This window comes from Centropristis striata, chromosome 8, assembly GCF_030273125.1.
Source record: "Centropristis striata isolate RG_2023a ecotype Rhode Island chromosome 8, C.striata_1.0, whole genome shotgun sequence".
Taxonomy (NCBI): Eukaryota; Metazoa; Chordata; class Actinopteri; order Perciformes; family Serranidae; genus Centropristis; species Centropristis striata.
This window is the reverse complement of record NC_081524.1, coordinates 31,481,224-31,506,516: the sequence shown is the minus strand read 5'-3', so window position 1 is coordinate 31,506,516 and position 25,293 is coordinate 31,481,224. Positions and strand designations below refer to the sequence as shown.

Genomic DNA, 25,293 nt, shown 5'->3' with positions numbered 1-25,293 from the left:
GAGAGTAGGTTTTATAATTTTTATTTTTTATTCTCAGTTAAGTGGCTGGTCATGTTTTATTACACATACAATAATGAAGAGGATTTTTACATTCATCCACAGGATCCATTCACAAGAACACTACACAGCACTCACAAGGCTCAAGCAAACAGTGGGAGAGATGCTTTTTAACATGTGGAAGATGGATGTTTTGCACAGCACAAGTGGTAGTGCTGAGCTTTTCTTTTTTTCAGAAAACTTGCAACTTACACATTCCCAAGAAACACCTTATAATGTGTTAGTTACAGAGCACCTTTTTGAAATTGTGTTTTTTTTTTTAAACTATCCACAAGAAGGGCAACACAGCACATTGTTTTGGTAGTCAGGAGGAAAGGCACTTGTGTGTTTAATTTACAGTATGTGTGCCATGCGTGAGATAGAAACAGCGAAGACAAAGGAGAGACCTAGACTACACTAAAGCGAAGAGGAAACGTTTGAATCTGGCACCATGCTGCAGCGCTAACATTACACTCCAGATTCTGTGTGGCAGTTTTTAGAGGTGGAAAACAGTGCACTACGAAATGATTTAGTCATATATATGGAGAGGAGAATTAGTTTATATCATTATCTCATGGACTGAAAAAGAAATACATTAGAAGTGACTAATTTATTTGTTTTTCTTCAGTGACTATTGCAGAATATATGATTTAGAAGGTTTAGAAATTAAATTCTTACCACAAAAACCACAGCCAGCCTTAGGCCCTAATGACAAACATAGATCACATTACATGACAAGACGCTTAACTACAGCTAAGACACAAAGGTTGAATAAAAAAAAACACAGGGTGACCAAATGGCTCTCATAAGGATGTAAAATCTGTTAGACACAGGTTTTTGTTTGGGTTCACAGAAAAGGTTCGAGGGAATGACAAAGACAGTGTGACGAGACAGAAAACCGCTCTTTTTAAAAACAGAAACAACCCGGCCATTTCATCCAATCAGCAAGCGGCAATGACGGTCGAGTCAGTCGGACTTGCACCGGCCGTGATCCTTCACCTGCTCCAGGTGTGTTTCCGTTCAGCCATCTTTTTTTTGTTAGAAGAAGCATCGAAGACGCTACAGAAACTCAAGCACGAGTATAGAGAGCCATCGCAGGGGGAGGGGTCATTCTGGCTGCACATGTGAGCGGCTTCGGGATCAATTTCAGCAAAAAGTTCACGCTAATGATGATGACTGCACAGACTCAGCACAACGCATGCAGGCGAGAGGGAGGGGGGCAACAGATTGTGTCGCTATCTACCAGCCAGGGGGGCAGGGAGGTAATGGGGGAAATGAGGGATTTAGCGCACGTTAGAGTGTTATCAGAGGCGGAGGGGAAGGTGAGTTTAGGGGGTGACAAGATTTCCTCCTTTTCTTCCTCTTTTTCCCCACTTTAGTCCCGTGATCTTGAACATCTGCCCTCGTGCTGTTGGAAGGGGTTGTGGAGAGGGACTTCAGCGTTTGCCTGGAGAAGCACTCCTGCTTCCCTGTAGGACAGACAAGACACATTACATGACAATGTGGAGGTGGAAGTCCATCTGGCATTAAAGGACTACTCTGGTGCTAGTCTGGCCCTTTGGTGACACGTTTTCAGTGGACAGTAATGGACCTTTTTTCTGTTAGTTAACATTATGGTGTTTTCTTGTGGGTGGAGCTTAGGTGGAGGCCGGAGTGTTGCCCGGATTTTTGTAGGCCAACCCAAAAGGCAACATCCCACTTGTTCTCCAACAAAAAAGCCAATTGGATTTTTCCATTGGATTTGGGTTTATTGCAGAAAAGTCTGTGGCAAATGTTTATTTACACATTTTGATCAGCAAGATAATCTTCACAAAAACACTACTTTCATGAGTTTTGAAGTTTAAATAATTGCGCCAGTGGTTAAAAGCTAAGGCTATAATGAACTGACTGCAACATTGCAAACTCTAATCTGACGATGACACACAACAACCTCTGTTGTCTGATTTAGCTACATTTTAGCAACCTTTTTTTGAGACACATAAAAGCTTCAAAAAGTGGGGTATTTACTGATTTATTTCAAGTTGTAGAACAAAATGCTACAATCTCTTGAACTTGTGTTAAGCAGACACTTTATTTCAGGCATCCAACCACTTGAAAAATCAATTGAAATGTTCCATATTTAATCATGCCATTTGCACCAAAGGGTCTATTGTAGGCAATAAGTTCTTACGGAAAGAAAGTTTGGTCTTTGCCACTGATGAAGGCCATTATGAAGCAACATTGATAGCTGTCTGGATAACTGGAAAGAATCTTAGAGGCCTTAATTTGGGTATTTCGTCAGACATTACCAGTTCTTTCATCAAGCCTGAGAGTCGAACTCAGACATCATTAAATCAAGTTCTCTTCCTGAATAATGAGTCCTGGCCTTAACATGGAAAAGTCAGAGTCATTCTTTAATGAGAGAAATAAACAAGTTAGTTAGTTTGTGGCCAATTGTCAAGCCTGATGCAATGGTGTATTGTTACTGAAGCTGATAGAAGACAAAATAAAAATCAAATCAATAAAATGCTGTGTGATAAAGACAAACAAATACTTTAACACGTTAACATTTTAAGGAAAGTAGATCAAAAGTCAAAACTATTAGATAATGTGTGACCATTTTGACCTCCTATAAGCTAAAGTTATACTATACCAAGTAAAATATATTAAAGTCTGGCAATGAATTCCAGTGCATCACCTTTCACTGGAACGGTTCATGAGTACAGCCTACTGATGTTGGCAACCGTTATTTTGCAAGCAGGTCAGAAAAATGAGTTATGTAAGAGGAAGAGCCTACTGTATTTGTCTTTAAAGTGAAGAGAAAAATATAGTTGAGCAGTTGGACAGGAAATCAGACTTCTACAGGTCACAGCATATTGTTTTTTTGTGATCTGTTAGCATTTCAGTGTTTCAGAGGCAAAACATGTGTTCTATTGTTTTATTGTCCTCATTTTCAGATTACACATCCTGTCTTTATTACAAAGCTATCTCTCAGACTGTAATTTTTCCATCCTACTCTTTCAAGCAGAAAAGCAGAAAGATTATACAAATGAGACAAATCTTTATGGATTGCTGAGGAAGATAATCTATCTGCACTCGTGCTTTATCTGTCACGGAAAAAAATCAAAGTCGGAAAATTAAAGCAAAAAAGACTGAATAGAAACAAAGCGTGAAACGTTAATTAAAAGTTAATACAGCTTTATGCTCACTTTCACTAGGACTGTGAAGCCTGTTTATGTGTGGAGGAAACAGATAATATGATGGCACTGAGTCAACAATGATTAGCCGTATCAGAAAGATTTGAAATGAGCGTCCCAGAGGTTCTTCATCTCCAGAGCTGTTTACTCTCTCGTAGCTTCATGACAACAATTTAACCACTACAGATGAGGATGCAGCCCCAGGGAAATTTAGATTTCTCTCCAGATTCAATAATTGCTAAACTAAGTAAGCAAAGGTACAGTGAGAGAGGCTGGCGTAATTAAAAGCTAATAGGATGCTGTTCTGGAAATTAGAAAGTGAAGCAGTTGAGAATACTTCCATCTGAAGTAATTGCTGATGAAGGTGCTAAAACCTAAAATTTGGGTGACTTGTCCACAGACTGAATGTCTAGAAACTTTTCCTGTGGGAGTTTGAAAACCTCAAATCACTGAGTCATGCCGGGAGTCATTTCTGTGCTCGGAGCTGGTTTGACATTTCATGTTTTAAGCTATTTAGCGAATAAAACATTAAGAGGTACTTCAATGCATTCATTTTTGTCTAAGAACTCAGTGATACCAAGGTCGGGATAGTGGGGGACTTATAATAACACATCTTTGATACATAGCATAGCACCTTATTATGTTGCCTATTTACACCTTGAACAGACAGGCAGTGGCGGTTCTAGACCAGTGTTCCTGTGGGGGCCAAGCAGGGGCCAGTGTTTAATCAGAGGGGCACATTAAAAAACGGCAAAGATGATATTTAAGCATTCAAAACCTTTATTTTAGCTTATTTAAAGATCTAATTTAAGTATATTTGGAAGATACAAATACACTGATTGAAACAATGAGACTTACCAACAATAACTATTATTTTTGTACGACAATGACATATCTAATTTTTTTGCACAATTACTTTTTATTTTATTTGAAAGTGCAGTACAGTAGGAATGATCTTTTTTTCTTAATACACAAGCTTTTACTGCACAATTAAACTATTTTACAGTGTACACATGCTGGGTTCCTTTTGTGTACAATGAGGTATTGTTTGAACCAAATATAGATAAGAATTGTTCCGTCGTTCATCGTTATAAATTGATCATTTTTCTTATTAATTTGACACAGGGGCCACAGCAGGGGCCAAGGGCTTCTTCACAGAGGCAGTGGCCCCTGTAGGCCCCTGTGTAGAACCGCCACTGCAGACAGGGAGAAGCACTGCTTGATGTCTCTGAACACATGGTAAATGTAAATCCAGTATTCATTCTACTTTTTGCTGTTTTGGTCTCCATCAGCTTGGATAGGCGCTGTATCTTTAGCCACTAAATGCTTCACAATTGCTGCCTATAACTTCTGCAAACAATACTAATGTGAGACTGAAAGATGTTAAAATAGAAAAAAACTTCTAAAATAGAAGAGAACTGTCGAATTCAGTGACAATTACAAACACTAAGGAGGTCACGTTTTCGGTTTGGTTTGTTTGTCTATCAGCGGGGTTACGGAAAAACTACTGGCCGGATTTTCATGAAGGACGGAAGAGTGGAGCATGGGTTGAGGAAGAACCCTTTCAGTTTGGTATACATCTGAATAAGAGGGCAGATACAGAATTTAGTTTTCCCTTTTGCAACACGGCAGTCATTTGTGTGTTGTCAGAAGAATTGGAAAAAAGAACTCCTCATATTAGCTCACCTTATACATTTCATTTATTTTATTCGCTATCATTCAAATATTCTAAACAGTTATAAACAGGTTTTTCAAACACAACACATTTTCTTTGTAGCATCCATATTGTGTTCACATAACGTCGGAAGAATGACTTCACAACTTGGGAAATGGGCCCATCTGATAAGCACCTGAATGCACCATCGGCCTTGGCAGAGGTCTGTGCTGTCCAAGTGCCATTCTAGTTCTCTCGTGTGCTTTTCTCACCTTTCACATTATACATAAATATTTGAGTTATTGCTATTGTAAAAAATTTACAATAGCAATAACTATTGTATTATGATTATAGTAGCTTTAAATATCATGGGCAGTTCTTAAATAAATAACAAGATATTATAAACATTTCAAAATCTGATTAAAGAAATTATATGTATTTTTATGTTTTTAGTATATTCATCACACACCATGAAATTGTAGTAAGCAACTATAAAAATGCCTGTTTTTTAGATTAAATTAAAATATAATACACATTGCTGGCCATTGAAAAGTATTTCTTTAGGTACTGTATACTGTGCCTAATGATCAGTTTTATATTATGCCTATAATTGTGCACAGTGAGTCCTCCAAAGTACCTGAAGGAGCCAGTCGTGCTTGGCAAGCCATTGATGAAATTGCATAATAATGTTATATTACATATTGTGCATAAGCAACCACTCCCTCCCTGTAAAGCAGTTACAGTATGTTAGCTATAGCCATACTTGACCCTTATCAGAGCTGGATCTACCATCTTCTGCATGATTATATCAGCGCCGGCATAAAGCTTGCAGCATGCGCGATGATCAATCTTTTCTCTAAAAGCCTCTTATTATTCTGCGGCTGCTGCAGTGGTAATGAGATTAGGATGTCTTCTCAGCATATCAATGTTGAACAAATGCGGAGTGAGTTAAACTCAAGTATCCCTCCATCACGAATCAGTTACTCACTCTGCTGCTGATATCATCACTGAGGTAGAAAAAATAAAGGGGCAAGAAAATGATTAGATAAAATAATCCTTTTTATGCAATTTTTGCTTTAGGAAAGAGAACTTATGGAGAAAAGCCACTGGGAAATATCTTGGAAAGTGTTTGACAAGGAGTTTTATTTTACCATTTTGAAGATCCTAGTCAGGGTGCCTTTGCCATCCCCTGCACTGGCCTTCTTGGCTGATTTCTGGTCACCCTGCAGGACGAAGAAAAGAAGTCAGTGTGGTAAAAAAAAAAAAAAAAAAAAAAATCTTGGATATATGTGGTGGATCTTTCCAGGCCAGAAAGGTAGAAGAGAATATTATACATCAGACCTCCTTCCCTCGTGTGTGCTCAGGAGTGATGGATCCGGTGCTCGACAAAAACTCAAAATACCGGAGGATTATGATGGAATCCAATTTTGCCTGACTTTTACAGTATAATTGTGTTGCATTTCTGCAACCAAGTTTTCAACCAAGTATTTCATGTGAATTATGCATGAGTAAGGAAAGATTTACAGCAGCAAAGTTTGACATGAAAAGGAAAAGTTTTCTTCTTGCATATCTTGTAGAGAATTTGAAACCGTTATTGTGGAATTTCTTTGTGCACATTATAAAAACATGCACGTCTTACTTACTATATAACAGTCATCTAAATCCTGCATATCACTGTATCGTGACAATGTGCTGACATGACAGCAAATGCTAATCAACTCTTGAAGAGTTTCCTGTTGTGTTTCAATCACATTCATTATTCACTTCCTCAAGCTGGATGCAATCAACCAGATGGATTTTATTTTGGAAACATTTCAGAACTCACTGCTTGACTCTTTGATGAAACACCTTATATGGTTATGAAGCTTCACTCTTTCATGTGGAAAAACAAGAGATGCTGAAATCCAACCAAAAATTCATAAAAAAAACATGTACTATATAAACTGGTTTGAAAGGTCATTCCCTTAGAAAACGCTATATGAAAATGATTGAAGTGGTGACAAAGACATGTCATAATAATATAAATGAGTGTGACATTGCTATGTTTTCTTCTAAAGGAAACTTAAATAAATCCTTAAATGGTGAAATTTTTATCAAAATCACTTTATTCTACATGTGACATTTAAAATGTTGCCCAAACATAAAGTGTTCACACTAACCAGATCTTATAAAAAATAAAATAAAATAAGAAATTCTGAACTCCTCAGAGACACTGGGAGGCTGTGAATGACTTGGCTGAGATCAACATTTGTCACATGAAAGAAATTCAGTGAAACTCACACTGAACTGCGGACTGCTTACACAGATCAGAGATGAGAGGACAAGAGAGGCTCTAATATAAGTAGTTCAAAATGTATAACATGTGGAGCATGTAAGCATTATTGTTTTGTTGGAACTATTTATGTTACTGTTAAACTATCTTGCAAAGGAAGGTTGAAAATATATTTTTGACCCCCTGTCTTGTCCAAATAATTTTCATACAGTCCCTAAGGAGAGTCCCCTTTGTCTGACCACACACTTGAACACACACGCACACACACAAGCATGAGGGCCCTAAATAAAGTGCTGATAACGTCCCAAATGAAGCAGAAGACAGCCTCACTGCAGCCAGCCACAGAGGAATTTTGGAAATGAAAGACGGCTAATGAAGTTCAGAACAATGCCTGTGTTATCATGAATATACATTACACGAATATGATGTGGACAAGCCAGGCTGCAAAGCTACAAAATGGGTATGGTGGGAGGAAATGAGGGCGTTATCACTGATGTATGGACAGATTACAACGGCTAAAGTGGTAGATGGAGACTAAATGGAGACACAGCCACAGGCGTCACAAGGCTGTTTGAGAGGGTGACCTCACTTGCTCCCTCAGTTTAATTAGGCATGATATCTCTGTGTTTTTTTTAAAACCACCTACCAGGCCTATCTTGGCTGCTAGTCCTCTCCACTGGATGTGTAGAGAAACAAGAGACAAGGACAAGAGGTAAAAGAGAGAGGGGACAAATAGAAATGTGTGTCTTACTCAGCCCAAAGGCAGGATGGGAAGGAGAGGAGGCAGGTAGGAGGGTCCGTCCGGGGGGAAAGTCACAGGGTCACAGGGGGGCAGGAGCAGATGAGGAACAGAGGGAGGAGGAGCAGATATTTGGGGCGAAGGAGAGAGGAGCGAGGCAGATGCTCACATCGGAAAGAGCACACATTTAGTGACATTCAGCAGAAACAAAGACATACAGCATGTAGAAAATAATGTTGAAAATACACCACTAGTTCTAAATAAATTGTATTCAAGCATTCTGTTTGAACGGTTGAATATGTTAACCCTTTATCAGGCGAAGAACTGTATTTGGTAAGTTCAGTGGATATCAAAATGGGGTCGAGAAAAAAGTTGCACATTTACTAGATTAAAGTGTCAAATCTACAAGAAAAAAGTCGCAGATTTAAGAGATTTAAAGTGGTGAATCTGCGAGAAAAGTTGCTTTTTTCCCCCACTTCTTTCTCATAAATCTGGGACTTTTTTCCACGCAGATTTACTACTTTAAATCTCTTAAATCTGCGACTTTTTTTCTTGTAGATCTGCCACTTTAATCTAGTAAATTTGCAACTTTTTTCTCAAAATATTTGGATATCCGCTGAAGTTACCAAATACGGTTCTTCGCCTGATAAAGGGTTAAGTGTGCAAATTTTCAGAGTTGTAGTGATCTAAATGCAAATTCATATTATAATATTAATATTATATAATGTTTTGTCATAAAAATGTAAAAAATGTAAGTTTCAGTATCACATGCATGAACATAAAATGTACTTTAGCTACAATCCTTGATTTTCTGGATATATTACCTTTGAATATATGTATCTACCATGTTTGTATTTCATGCATTGGTGTATATTTAAATTTCATCAGTAGCAATATAAAGCAGACTCACCCTAGACTTGGGAGGGGCGGGGGACACCTGAAGAGGAGTTAATCACAGGAGGTAAAGAGATTTCACAGTTTGTGAGAGATTACAGGAAGTAATAGAGGAGCAAAGAGACAAACATGGAGGGAAAGGTGGAAGACACAGGGATAGATGCACAGACTCTGAGATACTGTGATAGGTCGAGTGTATTATTTATTACTCACGATCGTGCGGAAGAAGTGGACCACAGCGTTCTCTGCTCCACGCTTACGTGGGGAAGTCGCAGAAGCTTTCTGAGGGCCTGGAGACAGTGCACCACGGAAAGATCCCTAGGAAGGAAAAGAGAAAAAGAAAGGAAAACACAATAAGCCATGTCTTAAGTTTATGCAATAAACTATATTGCAAACTATATATTATATTAAAAAAAATATGAACAAATAAAAGGCCTTTTGCCCCCATTAAATGTCATATGCTATTGTAGATTGTCTTGTAGCTTGTCCCACTTACCTGTTGAATGATAAGGACAAAAACATCAAATTACGAAATGATTCACTTTCTTAAAGGTTGATAATTTCCAAAACACTACATTTCCATGTTGCCATAGCAGCAAAGGAAGGCAGCCGCATCTTAAAATCCCATAAACAGGGTCACTTACCTGGAATATTAATATTAAGAATGACAGTGGATGCCAACTTTGGCACAGATGGCGATGTAATATCTTAATCACATAATGCTTATATTTCCAGCTTTTTCATTATGTGAAGTAGTTTTTGTGTGCATAACAGTGAGATAATTTACACAATCCTTATCAGAAACATTTTCACCGTCTGTTCAACACAATAAAAATCCATCCAGCTACAGATAGATTCAATTAGCAGCATTAATAGTAACACCACATCACCTCATTAACCCTTATCTCAGTCTGGCAACAACGTTTAGCCACACATCAGGATAAAAACAAATTAAAATGGAACAAATGAGCAGTTGAGGATGTCAGAATTTTCTTGTCAGCCGTTTGATGTTAACAAAGAAAGACTAATTATTATCCCAAAGAACAAATTGATGCAGCCAAGTTCTTCAAAGTCAGACTTTATAAAAAGTATGGCAGGAAGACTGTTTAATAGGGTCGATATCCTCTGACTTTAAGGCCTGAGTAAAAACACTCGGGAATAAAAAAGAATCCTCTATTAAGTTATGCAGCACACATAAAAGGTGAACAGTATAATTCCTCTAATACCGAACGCCATTAACAACCTGCAGCCCACCGAAAAAAGAAAAAAAAAAATCATTTCCACCCACTCTATGTGTTCAGTCTTTTCGGTTAATGTTACCTCATTCATCCCTTTCTCTGACCCCATTAATGTAACAGCAAAATCTGTGTGTTTGTCTGTGTGTGTTGTTGATGATTCACATCCATTATCTCACATCAAAGAACCGTAAGGTAACAGAAAGAGGGGAAACTTTCACCACCAACACCATTTACACAAAAGGATAGATGTGGTGTTAGTTATACGTCACCTTTACTGTCTTTTATGGGTTTTTTTTTTTTAAATGGACCAACCGACAATTAAATCAATACAGTGTAGGAAACCCAGGGAAAAAGAAAGGTTTCCATCTAGGACACAAATCACCCAAAATGGGTATCTAGATGGACAATCATGGCTTATATAAAGAAAAGTTTTGTTCCATTTGATGGAAAAACCCAGAATACTCATGAAATATACAGTGTGTGTAAAAATGACTATTTCAGATTTGAAAAGACGTCATTTTTTGTTGCCGTCATTGTGCGTAGCTTCCCACTATGCTTCAATAGTGAACCCTTTAATGATGTCCTCTTGTGTCTATGTGTTTCTGTCAGGATGTAAATGATGGGAAATGGAGGCAGAAATAAAAGGGAGGAGAGAAAATAGAGAAGCCTTTGTGGCCCGCTATCCTGCCTTTGTTTGGGGGAGAGGAGACGAGAGAAGGAAGAGATGCGAGAGGAAATAGGAGATCAAATAATGCTGAATGAATCCTGCTTGTACAGTCTCAATTTCAGCCAGTTGTCCCTTTGATGTGAAGTGAGTCTCTCCGGTGTATTTCTCTTCTTATCTCCTGTTTTGCACACTTTGTTCTCGCTTTTTTCCTAAATAAACTAAAACAAATACAACAAGATCAAAAAAAGATGACACTAAATAATTTATCTAACTGCTCTCATGGGGATTGATCATTTTGTGCATCCAAATGTAAATGAGGTTCTGTAAATGAGCTCCTGCCATGCTGTTAATGATGATGGAGACCTGCAAGTCTTGAGTAGTGACACAGAGGCATTCTTCCAAGACTGAGCTGTCGTTAAAAGAAGTTTTATGAGGCTAAATTAAAAGTTGTTTTGGTAAATGTTGAGGATATTACGCCTCCGCTGAACAGCTTCTCCAACTTCAGCTCAAACATTCACTTCAGTATCGTCTTTGAAAAGGATCATTGATCCCTGTTTGATGTCAGAAGTAGTTCAGGGTGAAAAGAGCCACAAAGACATGTCTACCTGTAACACATACACACAATTTGTCCAGCACCTGTGAAACATTTCTTTTTGATTTTTCTGTTGATGGAGTTTTTTTTTTTTTTTGTAGTTGGTGTTCTTTTTGTTTTCTTCAATCAAGGCTTCTGCTCAAGAAAACTATCCAGTTCTTCTTCTCCTCCTTTTCATCACAACAAGAAATATACAGAGATGAAGAAGAAAGAAATAGCAACTTCCTGGAATTACTGAAGGGGCTATAGTTTGACTTATAGTTATTTTAGGATAGAGACTGCACAAAAGACAGTGGAAATGTCTTTAAAGACAACATTCTAGAAAATAAGTTTATTTGATTTTTTGAGTAGATATCACCCTCATACCTGTCCATTTCACATAAAGCTAATGAAACAGGAGAAGGTTAGCTTTGTTTTGAATAAAAACAGCTAGTCTGGCTCTGTCCAATCTGAAACAAGTGAGGCTGTTGACAAGCAGCAACCTTCAGGGATAAGAAAAATTAAATGCAAAGTGCCAAGTGGCTTTTGCCCCACATTGCATGGCAGCCTAACTTTGAAGTTTCTGCCAAAATCTGACGACATTGTTAGTACCTATGGATTCCTTGGAATTTCTTGTTTCATATTTTATCAATATCAATATATTATCAATATCTTCTGAGTCTGCTAGAGCCTCAAAAGAAAAAAATGGCCCAAAAGTCTGATGGTCTTCTGGTCTCTTCTTAAAGATTGAGAGGGACTCAGTAGATTGGATGGAGTTTGGTATCTTTTTCCACCACCAGGGTACTACTCTGTTATGGTGCCTTCCACTGAAGAGCGTACAGAAGAGTGTATAATTGTTTGGTCCATGAAAATTAAGGGGATCAGTAAAGTGATTATAATGGACATGAATGTACCAAATTTCACAGCAATCCGTCCAACAGGTTTTAAGACATAACATTCAACATAAAATAACATTAGAAAAAAATAACCAAAGTCATCAGGTTCATTCCTGGGGACGTTGAACATTTGTACACAATCCAAATTCATACAATATCTGCTGAGATATTTTAGTGCCAGCTGCCCTAAAGCTCACAAGATGATATGCCACATCTTGTTTGTTAAATTCATCTAAAACATGTTAGAGTAAGCCAGGTTAGCTGTATCTCTGTTTCCAGTATTTATGCTTAGCTAACTAAGCATCATCTGGTCCCAGCTTCATAATTATCAGATTAGCAATGAGAGGCATCTATCTTCTCATGTAACTCTTTTTTTTCTCTCTGTCAGTAAACTGGGCAGCCCTCAAATATTTCTGCTCATGTACACATTTTATATGAGAAATCAGGATTCAGGACACAGACTGAACTACAAGGTATTCATGCCCTGTAGCTTTACTGCAGGTAAATGATCACAACTGCTTCCTGAGGTTAGAGGTCACAGCTGGGCCAGGAATCTGCATTATTATGGATGATAATTAATAATTGATCCTGAGCAGTGAAGACTTGCAGAAGCTTCATCAATTGTGAATATCTTCATAGATCAAGATCATAAATAATAGATTGATCCTTATTTCACTCACTTCAGACTGAACATTGACTTTAATATTTATCCAGAATCGTGTTGAAATTTCTACAGCATATTTTCAAGAAATCAGGTATTTACCCTGCAGCAATAAACGACAGGAAGCAGCACTCTTTGTCAGACTGTGCATCCTCACTCAAGCAGAGGAAAGGAGTAATAATTATGTTTAACCCTTGGGACTTCTTTCTGTTACTGCGCTCTCTCAGATTCATGAACAGAGGGAGCGCGGGGCCAATCGATATGGCTGACAAACAGATACACAAACATGGTATCTGCAGCTTCATGTTCCCCTTGGAAGGCATTCAGGTCTTGTGCCTCGCAAGATCAAATCCCAAATAAAAGGAAGGGTAATTAAGACATTATCTGTGCTGTAGTAGACTGTAGGGATGAAGAAAAAAACTCATTCTCTTAGGGACTGTACAGAACATATAAGGGGGGAGGGTAGTCTGGTAATTATTAATTCCACTTCTATTAACTTGTGTACCATCTTACATTTTTTTGCTCCTATTAAAGGGGCTTTACATTTAAAACATCAGTAAACAACCATCATGTTGAGTGCAGGAAATCAATATGCTCCGAATTCCGTGTCCAGACACTTTAATGGCGAAAAGACTTGTATTAAATAAATGTTTTATTTTTTATTTTGTGATATTGTGGACTATTGTAATTTTCTTTCAATGAAAAGGTTGAAAAATTATATAATGATGCTGAAGAGGGCGTTGTTTAAATAAATACATAAAAAAAAAATAATAATATTATACTCCACCCAAAAGTAATGTTTGGACAGTCCCTAAAGTCTAATTATTGTATTAGGTAAGTAGAACATAACTAAACCCTACAAATGAAACGCTTGAGCTATATTTGCACTTTTAATTTCTTGAACTCAGAGGTTACACACCAACAGGTTCCTTCATGTGTGACTAATAAAGCAGGCCTGCTGTTAATTCTGCACTATCAATTATTTGCAGCTTGTGTTTAAATGGAATTAAAATGCATGTCTGTCCAAAATTCCCAGACAGTGTTTGTTGTGTACAACAATTTCCTGTGCCAGCGTACTGGGCTATATTCGTTTCTCGGTCCATCTTACCAAGGGAATGCAAGCCCACATTTTGCCATCTCAAACAGGAATCAAAATGAGTCAGCATTGACTGAATTTCTGAGCCGTTTTCTTTTGTTTTTTTGTGGCGGTGCGGCTTTCCGAGCTGAGTCAAAACAAATGAATTCCGTTTCACTCACGTCTTGAGAAAACAAAAACAATGATGATGACAAAGCTGTGCCCTTTTTGCAGTTACAGTGTGAGAGAAAGCCGTTTTATTCTCTCTTCTTGCTATTTCATCTCAAGGCTCACACAAATAGGTAAAGCCACTCATCCATCACTCAGTGCTATCAGCCTGGAGATAAACTCTGCTTTCCATTAAATTTCCTCTGATAATTCCTTTTGTTTTGATGTACGTTCATGTGATTGACTGAGTGAACTTTGGAAAATATTAATTTGTTTTGATGTCTATAATCTTAAAGGCTTAGACTGCAGATGAACTTGCTGAATAAATGCTTTTTGTTGTTGCTCGGGGCTGATCTTAGAAAGATGCATTGCAACACCACTTGAAATTGGCTGGCTGTTAGCAGAGCAGTTAAAACAATTTATGATACTTTTACAACAGAAAAAGAACCAAAAGACAGACATGAAGCATTAAAACAAAACAAAGAGAGAGCTGAGGGTGTTGTTAAAGAGTTTTAATCAAGCAATAATCCAAAAAGCTTAGAACAGGATCAGGTTAGGAACAGGTCACCGGTCACAACAGTTCACAACAGATACAAATGGTTTACAAGTATCCACTGCAAAGTTGAAGGCGTAACAAAACAGGGATCGGCACCGACCCACTGCTGGTTCAAACAAACTCTCCGACTGGGTCAAAGACACGTGAACCTGAGGTGAGCAGACTGATGTGAGGGGGGGCAGCGCTAACACCCCCTCTTCATCCAAGACACTGGGGTTAGAGAATCACACGAGTTTTGGTTTAGCCTGACTCATATAATCACTCCTGTGTTGCATTATAGGACTGATTCTGTCTGCCATGCAACAAATGAATATGGAAATTAAACATTTCTCTGTTCTTTACGAGTCTACGTTTTTGCTTGAGTAGCTAATGTTCATGCAAAGTTCATTTTCCTTCCAATTAGCACATCATTATCCCTGTAATTTGAAATGATCCCACATCTGTTAGCATTGAAACGCAGATTTCCTGCAGTTGTTTTATGTCCTGAGACTGGAGTTTTTTGGCGTCATCTCAAAACTTAATGAAACATGCCTCTCTTAATGTCTTAACATCTTCTCAAAGCTCAAAGATGTAAATTAAATCAGACAAAAGACACGAAGAGCATAAAGGATCAGCTTTTAAACGTCTCCACACCTGCCACATATTCATTAAAACAATTCAGCCTTACTCAAATAAGCATGCATATTAAAGATCCAACAGAAAACACTGACACAATCTTCCCCCCAAAAATACCGCAGCCTAGAAAACAAAGTATGCATTTAGAACGTCTGTGGAGAATCCGTGCACACAGACAGGCAGGGCAGATCAGAAATTAAGCACAAAAAAAATCTGTCTTCATGATAAATTCTTGTTGGAAAAATAAGTGTTTGCAGCAGAAAGTTAGTGCAGGTTGATCTTTTGCTAGAGGCAACAGAGGGGCGAACCTGTCTGTTATTCACTTAAGATGTGAACACTCATCACTTTGAAGGCAAACCCTTGGTGAATACATAAATATATATTTGTACAACTTTGTTTTCATAAACCTGTCATCAATATGGAGAGCAATGTACAATTCCATGACAATGGAAAAGAAAATCAAACAAATACTGCAGCAAATTGGTCACTATTGTTGAATGAAAGCTTCACAATTTGTTCTGTTGACATTTTCCCTGAACATTTTTACAAAAGCAAAATAATATGATGAGCAGAAAAAGTTAAAGCAGAGGTTTGTAGCACACAGTATGTATAAACTCACTTTTATCCTGAATCCTACATTAAACACCTTCTCATAATTGACATAAGGCGCGGGGGGAGTGCATGAAAGTATTCATGCTGTTTCTTTGCAATTACCTGGCCAAAACCTGCAGATAAGTGCTCTGTAGGGTTAGAAAAGCTGGACAGGAAAACAGGCTGAAAATTAAAGAGGGTATTTTTGTCCCCAAGATTTGGTTCACTGTTCCCTGGCTTTCCTTTTAAAGCATCTTCAGTATTGTCCATGCTTTCAGACAGTAGTCAAAATGAGCACTCCTGATGGAACATGCAGAGCAGCAGTTGCATTTCCTTTTTCTGAGAGCACTGCAAGGATTTGGGGTTTAGCTTTAGCATGGTACAGTAGTGTTGTCAGGATAACCAACATTTTAATACTTAATGTTTTCACAATATTTGGTGCTCAAGCTGAGATTCAATTTCATCCCCACCTCCAGGGGGCATCATTGAGTGCAGGGCCAATGGACTGAAAAGCAGTGGGAACACCAGTGCTCTCTGTGCAGTCTGGTTTTTAATGGTTGTGGCTACAGTGCCAAGCAGCCCTTCATATCTGGAAGTGGATCCCAGTCTGTCTAACCTGATGGAAACTCTGGTGCCAGGAGTACAAATGGAACCTAGCACAGCAAAGACAAACACTATAAGAGCCCAACAGATATATCGGTATTACCATAGGTGGGGTCCAATATGTGCTGTGTATTTGTTATTTTTTTTAAACAGAATATAATGCAGAAAAAGACGCTTGGGTAAATCAGATGGTGTCATCACATATAAGTCCAGCAGAGGGCTTTGTGGCAAACAGCAAAAATGAGCGACAAAAAGCTGCTCACAGTGAGGTCAACTCTATAATAACATTCAACAAAGAGGACAAAAGCTTAAAGTCACTGTAACAAAATACAGCTGGCGCAAATAAAAATAACATTTGCATTTTGTAACATAAAACAGCAAACTTGAAGTGTTTAGCCCATTCTGCCTGGACCTTATAACAGAGGTAATAAACTATATCGGGCGATATATTGATATTGAAATGTTTTACTCCATAATATCTGTATCAGCACTGGACCGAAAATCCAATATCAGTTGGGCTCTAGACACTATAACAACTTTTCTTTGACTTACAAAGTAAACTCAATTATTATTATTGTTATATTTGTATATATTTTGTGTATATTTATACAAATGGTTAAAATGATGGTATCTTGACAACACTACAGTGCAAAGTCATTAAAAAGCAATGCTGGCTCAAATGCCTCATAATCAGCCTGTTTTTACTTTATAGAATGCAGACTCTTGTATATATTCCCAAACAGAGGATGATAATATGCTCCTACTCTAATATATATCATTATATGTTAATAAACATCATATATCTCTTTGATCATTTATAGCATAATGCGATCATTAGCTTTGAAAGTGGCTTATCTGACTGCTGTACCGTGCAAACAGTAGTGAAGTACCTTCCTGTGGGGGACTTATCACAGAAGTTTTTAAATGCCCCCAGAGACGGAGACATCAAAGACAATAACTCTCTACAAAGAAGCTCTGCAGAGTAACTAATGCCCCCAGAAAATCCAAAATAATGTAGCACTATTACATCTCAATGATACAAGCATGAATTTCCCCATCTCCTCCATCATCATCATTTCGGAAAGTACCTGAACTGAAACACATCTGCTTATGATCCAGTTTGACGTTCTAATAAACAAACAAATGGCAGCAAACAATTTCACCAAATCACATCTACAACAGATATATTAAATCTAACTGAAGAAGAAAATGCTACTAATGTCAGTACCATTCAAATGAAAGAAAAACAGAAGAATATAGAAATGTATATTTGAATGATTCAAAATCACAGCTCTTTGTAATATAAAATGAAACAAACCCCACCCAAAGTCATTATCCAGTGTCTATTAGCCACTTAGGATGAATCATAGGACAATGTGAGACTTCGGTTCACCATAAAAACAATAATAAAACCAAATCTATATGACAAATATGTTGCAACAAATTCTTACAAGAAATTCTGTTAAAGAATCAGAAGTAAAAAGTGGTTCTGGGAGTGTTTCAGCAGAATGAACAGATACATAAGAAAGGTTGAGTTTTCACATAGACTCTCCCGCTTCCTCACCTTGCTCTTCCTCTTCTTGTCCCCTCCAAAGAACTTTCCAATCTGATCCAGGAGCCCGGGGTTCTTCTTCCTCCGGCCCAGCCCGAAGGCGGCCTGTGCAGAGCTGCTTGCAGATGCCATGGTTGGTGTAGTAGTGGTTGGTTTGTATTTGTCAAATGTGGGGTTCTTGTTTCTCTCTTAAATGAGAGACCGAAAAAGAGGAGGGAAAAGAGAAAAGAAAGGAGGGAGGGAAAAAAAAAGCTAGCCTATTCTAGGTCCTGTTCGGGGCTCTCCGACCCGCACTCTGAAGCCGCTCCGCTGTGTTCCTGGATGGTCTGTAGCTCGTCCGATTCGGAGGGTCGCTCTTTGAAGGTGTTGTCCTCTCGGCCCGGGGCATCTCGGGAGAAGAGGCGGGCCAGGTGGGGGCGTGGTGTGGCGGCGTCAGGGTCAGCTGTGCTGGCATGGGCCCAGGGCTGGCGGGGGCCCTCAGCGCCCGTGGAGTCAGTCACCACCGGCTTCTCCAAGATGCAGCCATTGTTCTGGTTCGCATCTGCCTCACCCAGGCCTGCGCAGAAACAACAAGGGTCATCTATGGGCTTGGGCCTGCATGGCACACAACAGCAGCACAATGGGCTCTTTTGACAAGACCGTGCCCTTCCTGCTGCTGCAGAGACCAGCAGAGCTAACAGATCACATTTTTACTTGGACCTAACCTCACCTGCCCACAAGGAAAAGGTAGAAATTGAAGATTAAAGACATTAGCAAGTGTTTACTAAATTCCTAAACTATTTTATTTCAGGTCAGCGCTCAATTTCTTAGGGCGCCTAAATCCCCTTCTGTTTTCTCAGGTGCAGACTTTTTAGTCACAACAATGTAGCAGGTGCACTGTGCATGCACAGCTTAATTTAAGTGGGGCATAATGCATGAGAGTGCTTGCATAACCCCTAATTTTAATACAATAAAATGATTAAATATGTTTTTTTTCACAATAAAATGTCTTCAAAATGTCTTCCTACATTATCATGGCTCATTTTTCAGTTCACCCATGTAACAACAATGTTCAAGCCTATTAGTTCCACTGAGCTGGAAATGCAGCTGCTTCTCTAACGTCCACGTTGACAGCTATCCATTAAGTTAGCCAGCTCCCACAGCAGAGGACATCCAGTGCATTCCTGCCTCTGAAACAATATACACACTGTACTGACAGAAATGGTGTAGCACTACACCAGAGAATCTGCATGCTAATATTGGCCCAAACAGTGGCCTGTTGTCAGAGCTGCATAGTTATTACAGAGAAACAATGGGCCCAGTGTCACTAAAATAACTCCTATAAGTATGGATTTTCAACCCAATGCACGTTGACACTTATCTGATTTGGGGCCGGAGAGCTACAAGGCTGCTGCCTCTGGGTGCAGAACTGCCATGTAGACATTTATACTGTTTTCTTCAATTTTAGATGGAATAACTTTACAAATATGCATTTGAACCGACAACACCAGCATAATAATCTGCCAGTGTGGCCCAACCAGTTCTTCAGCTTGATTTCCTTCTGGCATATATGCAAATCATGTATCAAATGTGAATATAGATGAAGAATAGATGCAAATATGACTTGGTGTGTAAAGACTGAAACCAACTTATGTTCCCCGAGGAGCCCTGAAGAACAACTTTTTGTCACACACATCACTACGTTATATAAAAAGGTTACTCATCAAAACAATGTTTATGGGAAATGCCCAATTTTGTAGTTCCTCCTTTATCGTAGGCATTTATCCAGAAGCAAGGGTGATTATGTGTAACTGTCAGCGACCACATTTGACCTGCAGCATTATTCAGAAGAGAAAAGTTTTAAATTGCATATGCATTGTGACCATTAAAAGTTTTATTGTAAGTAATGGCATCCAGACAGACAGATACATCTTAATATACATGGACAGTTTTTATGTAGGACTGACCAAAACTCATCAGTTGCTTAACTATAGAATAAGAAAGTTTTTTTTCCATCATTTTACAACTTATGAAATAACACATAATGATTTAAAAGCTTTAACAAAAATGATCTGATAATACCATTCTCCTGCCATCCAAGTGGTTTCTTTATCACATCAATAATTCCACTACCTAGTGGTTTGCACTGCTGTAAAAGTGAAAGTCGTAGCACTCAGTGTGTCTCAGTTCCTCATAATTCCTTTCTTGTCAAGGTGAAATAGCTATTTTATAGGTCATTTTGAGACGATTTAAGTCCTCAGTGTAAAGTAATCAAATTCTGTCAGGGTTAACAGCTGCTTCAAAGCAGATGATGCATCTTGTTCAGACTTTCTCTCAAGACTTTATATCTAAAAATCATTGCTGCAAGAATTTTTTTTTGTGAAAATTAGTCATGTTTTGTTCAAAGAGGAAGACACTGGTTATTAAGCCCCTATGTGTAAAAATGTCCTGACTTTTCAAATTATTCTGATAGAAAAAATTAAACCTGTTGGTGTTGCTTTCAGACATTTGTTTCTATCTGCCTAAGCCAGGGAAAAGGAATCAGATGTGGAGGCTTAAAATAAAAGTCTTGATACTGACCCAATACCAATCTCTACAAAATAAATAAGAGTTTGGAGGGTGATGACTTTTTCCCCAGCCTATCCAAAAAAAAATAAAAAGCAGAAGTGTAAGGAATGGATGAAATAATGTATTTTTTCATTAACAAGTAATAAGGCATTGTTCTTGCTTTAGATCCGATAGTTGCAAAAAGCATAGTTAACTTATAGTTAACTTATAATAGTTGAGCAACAAAGTATATTTTAATATCAATAAGCAAACAAAATAAGATTAATAAATCTAAATCTGTTAATAATGCCATTATTAACACTTATATAAGCTTATAAACACACAATAATGTTAATAAGCATCTTGTAAGGACTTACAAGGGCCTTATTACTTGTTAATTAATGGTTATTACAAGGACCTAAATATAAAGCGTTACCGAAGTCTTCAATGGAACCATCAAGATATTGGCCATCGCCACCAGAGGCTAAATCATCATAGCTGATGGGTTCAAAGACTGACCCAATACTATATTGTGATTTAAGTTTTGAACGCTATTAAGCACTGCATTTCCCCATCTCTTTCACAGAGATGATGATATATGTACCTACTATACTCTCCCGAGTTTTTGAAAACTCCTAAAGTTGAGAGGTAATTACACTGAGTTGCTCTATACTGCTTAACTTAGATTATTCAAACTGTCAGCAGGTTGCTTGCACTTTTTCCTTTGTTGGCCTGAAAACTTTTTTTAACTGTTTCTGAAGCAAAGGAAAAACCCTGACTTACTGTTGTGTTTTCAAGTTTCTCCCAGGAGTTCGTTAGCACACAGTTTGACCTGCCAGTCACTTGAGGAAGAGCTGGCTTGGGATCTCCGCAGCCAACAGTGAGGCTCATTAGAAAGACACAGTGCATGCTCAATATGTTTTATGGATCTGTGACATTTCTGAAGGGATTGCAGGAGAATAAGCAAATCAATCCAGCTCATTTGTTTAAATTGTGCATAAGTATATGGAGCTGTATCCTCACCCACAGCAGCACAGACTCATAAAAATCATCACAATGGATTCTATCTAATGTATAATCTGTGCGCAGTAAATAATGTGAAATATATCTAATTATTCTTTATCACAAACAGTAAATATGTTGTATTACAATGTTTTTCCTCTCAGGAGAGCCTATGTGGCTGTTAGTAGAATAAATAAGAGAGGTATTGTTTTGTGTCCTTCAGTGTCCTGCCCATGGGTCCTCTTAAAAATCGTTTCCATCATCCATCACCTGTAGCTCCCTTTTATAAACCCAGTGGTGCTACCATCCACCACTAGAATACCAATAAAAAACAAATTACAAAGAGGAAAACATCCTGACATGGTTGAACTTTAACAACCCTCCACAGTCAATAATACAGAAGCATAATACCGGCTGTGTGTCCGCCATGTTTGGCTCATAAAAAAGGTTATGTGCTTATGAGTAACTTACTAGTCAGGGTGTTGGTGTCCCAATGCAAAAACCGACAATATTACATGTGTGGAGGACAGACAGGTTTGTTGGTCAATGCCGATGACTCAGTGAATCCTGAGCCAGGTGGTGACTTCTCTGGTTAATCCAAAGTCACTCTTCGACCCATAACCTTTGGTGGATAAAAGAAAAATCGGTAACGCTTTATAATAAGGTCCTTAATAACCATTAATTAACAAGTAATAAGGCATTGTTCTCGCTTTAGATCCGATAGTTGCAAAAAGCATAGTTAACTTATAGTTAACTTATAATAGATGAGCAATAAAGTATATTTTAATATCAATAAGCAAACAAAATCAGATTAATAAAGGCATGACAAAGACATAATGGGTGGGTCATGGGTGTTTGTAATGCCATTATTAACACTTCTATAAGCTTATAAACACACAATAATGTTAATAAGCATTAGAAGGGCCTTATTACTTGTTAATTAATGGTTATTACAAAGACCTTATTATAAAGCATTACCGAAAAATCCTCTCCCACACATTTTGCGTAATAATGCAGGATGGTGGACGAACCAATGACTCGAACCAAATTGTTTTCAGCCTCCGAACACAAATGAAACAGTAGTAGTATTGATCCCTGCGCTACTCACTTTTTTTAGTGATTTTCTTGGATATTTACTTAATTTAGATTGCTTACTTATCTGTACAGTGAAGATAAGACTGACTGATCCATCCATTATCATCTACCTCAGCCTAGATCAGATAGTGAACGGCGTTGTTTATTATTCTCTGGTCGCCATTAGATATAAATAGGAAAAGGGCAGGTCGTGGTCCCTTAATTAGTGCTTGTGATTGTGATCAGCTGTTTTCAGTATCTGTAAACTGAAACCTCCAAATCTCCATTACGAAAACATGTTGTTATTTATTCGAACAAAAGAGCGTGATGTCTGTAAAAGAAAGATAACAAGTTGAAACCTAATGTGTAAACATTATTAAGTGACTTTAGATAAAAGTTTGAGATATGTAAGCAAATGCACCAGCGTAAGTAAAGCTCCAGTTTACAGGTTCTCAAATCTATATGCATTCTTCATGTGTATATATATACGAGTATCCTGGTGTACGATGACTTGCTCTGGTGGGAAAATGACATGATGATGGTATTTTCTAAATCACATTAATTTATTATATGTTCTGCAAAAAAAAAAAGTGTTCATATCGGTGCATATCGGACAACTTATATGCTGATATAGCTAAAATAGCCTGATATCAGCTGATAATATTGGCTGACCAAATTATCCGTCTTGCTCCAGTCTGTATGTATGTTTGTTCTTTGATTTTGGTATTGCTGTGGACCCAATGGAAGTGCAGTGTCGAATGCAAGCTCTTAAGATTTGTGGGACATATTTATGGGTAGTTAGTTATGGACACAATGTGCTCAGCATTGAGAGGGGAACCCTATTAACTGTTACATCGTTGATCAGCATGCTGGGTACATCTCGCTCTCCGTCACTCACGACATAAGCTTTCAAGAATAGATCAAGGAAAAAAGACTAGAGTGCCGAGATGTCACATTGTAGCAAACTCAAACAGTGCATACCTCAGAATGAATGCTTTTCCCCGGGAAATAGTCTAGTCCCAGAAAGTTTGCTGTTACCAAATGACATGTGTGCTCTAGCATTTCAAGGGGGTGCAACTATTTCATCAAGGCAGCTGTATAGCTCAGGACCCAAGTCTTGTTGGGTGTGAAGTAGTTTGGATGAGCAGTTCTTGCGAAAGTATTACAGGAGGCCAAGCAATCAGTCCGTTCTGAACAGGCACGTTTTGTACAGGCACTGCACTGGAACGTAATATGACAAGCATGCTACATAATGAAGTTAGGAGGACACAATGATCTTGTTGGTTTGTTTGTTGGAGTTCTCTCTGCCTTATGGATCCTTACGTGCCGCCCACATAGTGCTGCCTTCTTTCTGATAGCTGAAAATCCTGGCTCCTGTCAGTTCAGTACTAAGTGTAAAATAAACCTGACATGACTGAGACTCAGGTAGATTCTTTGTAGCCACCTAGTTTCAGCGGCTGGGTCACTGACAGCTGTGTGACAGCCAGGCGCTCCTCAGTGTGCCGACTTCTTAATTGGGTGGAGGCTCAATGTCTACATTACAGTCAATCACACACTGACTTGTTTCCACTATGACTCAATCTTCCTTTTAGTTTAATAAGAACAACTGCCACGGGTCAGACAATCAATCAGCACCCAGCAGAACTTAATAATACCTTCAGCACACCTAACCCATTTTTCAAAAATTGCCATTATCTGTGCCCCTCAGCCTGGCGACGTTGACTAATTGTATTTTTGTGTGATGTAAAGTCACTGCATAGCTGCAAATTCTCTATTCACTGTGGCAGCTTATGGTAGAGCGATGGTGTGTTTACCTAGGAAGCATTTAAGGACATTTAAAAGAGAAGGGAATAAGCTTTTCATGACATATTTAGATTTTTTCACCGTCTGCTAAGGTGCTGCTAAACAGAAATGAAGGAGACAAAAGGCCAAATTTGATGCTGCATGTCTCTTTTTCCTCTGTATCGTCCTTTCTAAGGGCCAATTATCCAGCAGTCTGGCTCATAACTCTGCAGAGGGAGGCTGGGGTCTACTGAGGGCATGTTGCCTTCGCTTTGTTGGACTTCCTTCATAAATACTTGATTAATTCATGGTTGAAATCCCCCTGTCTATCACTGGTTTAGCAGAGAGGTCCTTAAACCACCAAAGGGGAAGACAGTGGGGTCAAAATCTGGTGCACACACTTTGTGTAACACATTGCTCTGAACACCTGCTGTTATAAGCACCAAGAGATACTGGCCTGAGTCAAAATTTGTTTTCAGCTTCTCATAATGTAGCAGAGATGAGGGTGATCAGATATTAGCCTGTTACCTCATTTTGATTATATGCCATCTCCAAGATGTTCCCATGGAAATTAAAGCTCCAAAATGGCCTGACAATTCTTGTGGAAAGAAAGGGGATAATTGACATGGTCTGACAACTTCAGGTTACTGAGCCCAGGACAATTGTCACCGCCACTGTCTCATACATGATCTGATCTGTTCAACAGAAATTTGGCGCCCTTGCAAGAGGGGAAAGATCAGCATCTACAAGGGAAGAGGTATGCAGGGTGTGGGCCTCAATCTCCTCATTTTTCCTCCTCTTCCTCGGTTTGAAGAGGATGTGTAGCCTAGCCTTTGGGACAACAACAAGGACTGTGGTGGGACTGAGGCACGGGAAGCATTCCTCTGAAAAAACATCCATCGCTATGTGGCCTTGAACCAAACCTCCCACCCAGGGGTGAAAAAT

General features: G+C 38.5%; 2 protein-coding genes across 4 annotated transcripts in view; both read right to left on the bottom strand.

The window, feature by feature from the left end:
- Nucleotides 1–5: 5 nt before the first annotated feature.
- LOC131975866 (myelin basic protein-like) lies at nucleotides 6–18,230 on the bottom strand. Of its 2 annotated transcripts, XM_059338668.1 has the most exons (7): nucleotides 17,977–18,230; nucleotides 8,985–9,089; nucleotides 8,788–8,814; nucleotides 7,785–7,814; nucleotides 6,018–6,089; nucleotides 5,855–5,873; nucleotides 6–1,505 (listed from the first exon to the last, which is right to left on the bottom strand). In XM_059338668.1, exons 1-6 carry the CDS (start codon nucleotides 18,094–18,096, stop codon nucleotides 5,871–5,873), a joined length of 357 nt encoding a protein of 118 aa, XP_059194651.1. In that variant the 5' UTR covers nucleotides 18,097–18,230; the 3' UTR covers nucleotides 6–1,505; nucleotides 5,855–5,870. The 2 variants fall into 2 exon arrangements, with proteins under 2 accessions (XP_059194651.1, XP_059194652.1); XM_059338669.1 differs by lacking the exon at nucleotides 7,785–7,814 and having other exon boundaries at nucleotides 6,018–6,080.
- LOC131975865 (myelin basic protein-like) overlaps nucleotides 18,001–25,293 on the bottom strand; it is a 46,812-nt gene continuing 39,519 nt past the window's right edge. For both annotated transcript variants that reach the window (XM_059338665.1, XM_059338664.1), the window contains exon 4: nucleotides 18,001–18,520. In XM_059338665.1, the coding sequence (XP_059194648.1) occupies nucleotides 18,222–18,520 (299 nt within the window). In that variant the 3' untranslated portion in view covers nucleotides 18,001–18,221. The remainder of the gene's footprint in view (nucleotides 18,521–25,293) is intronic.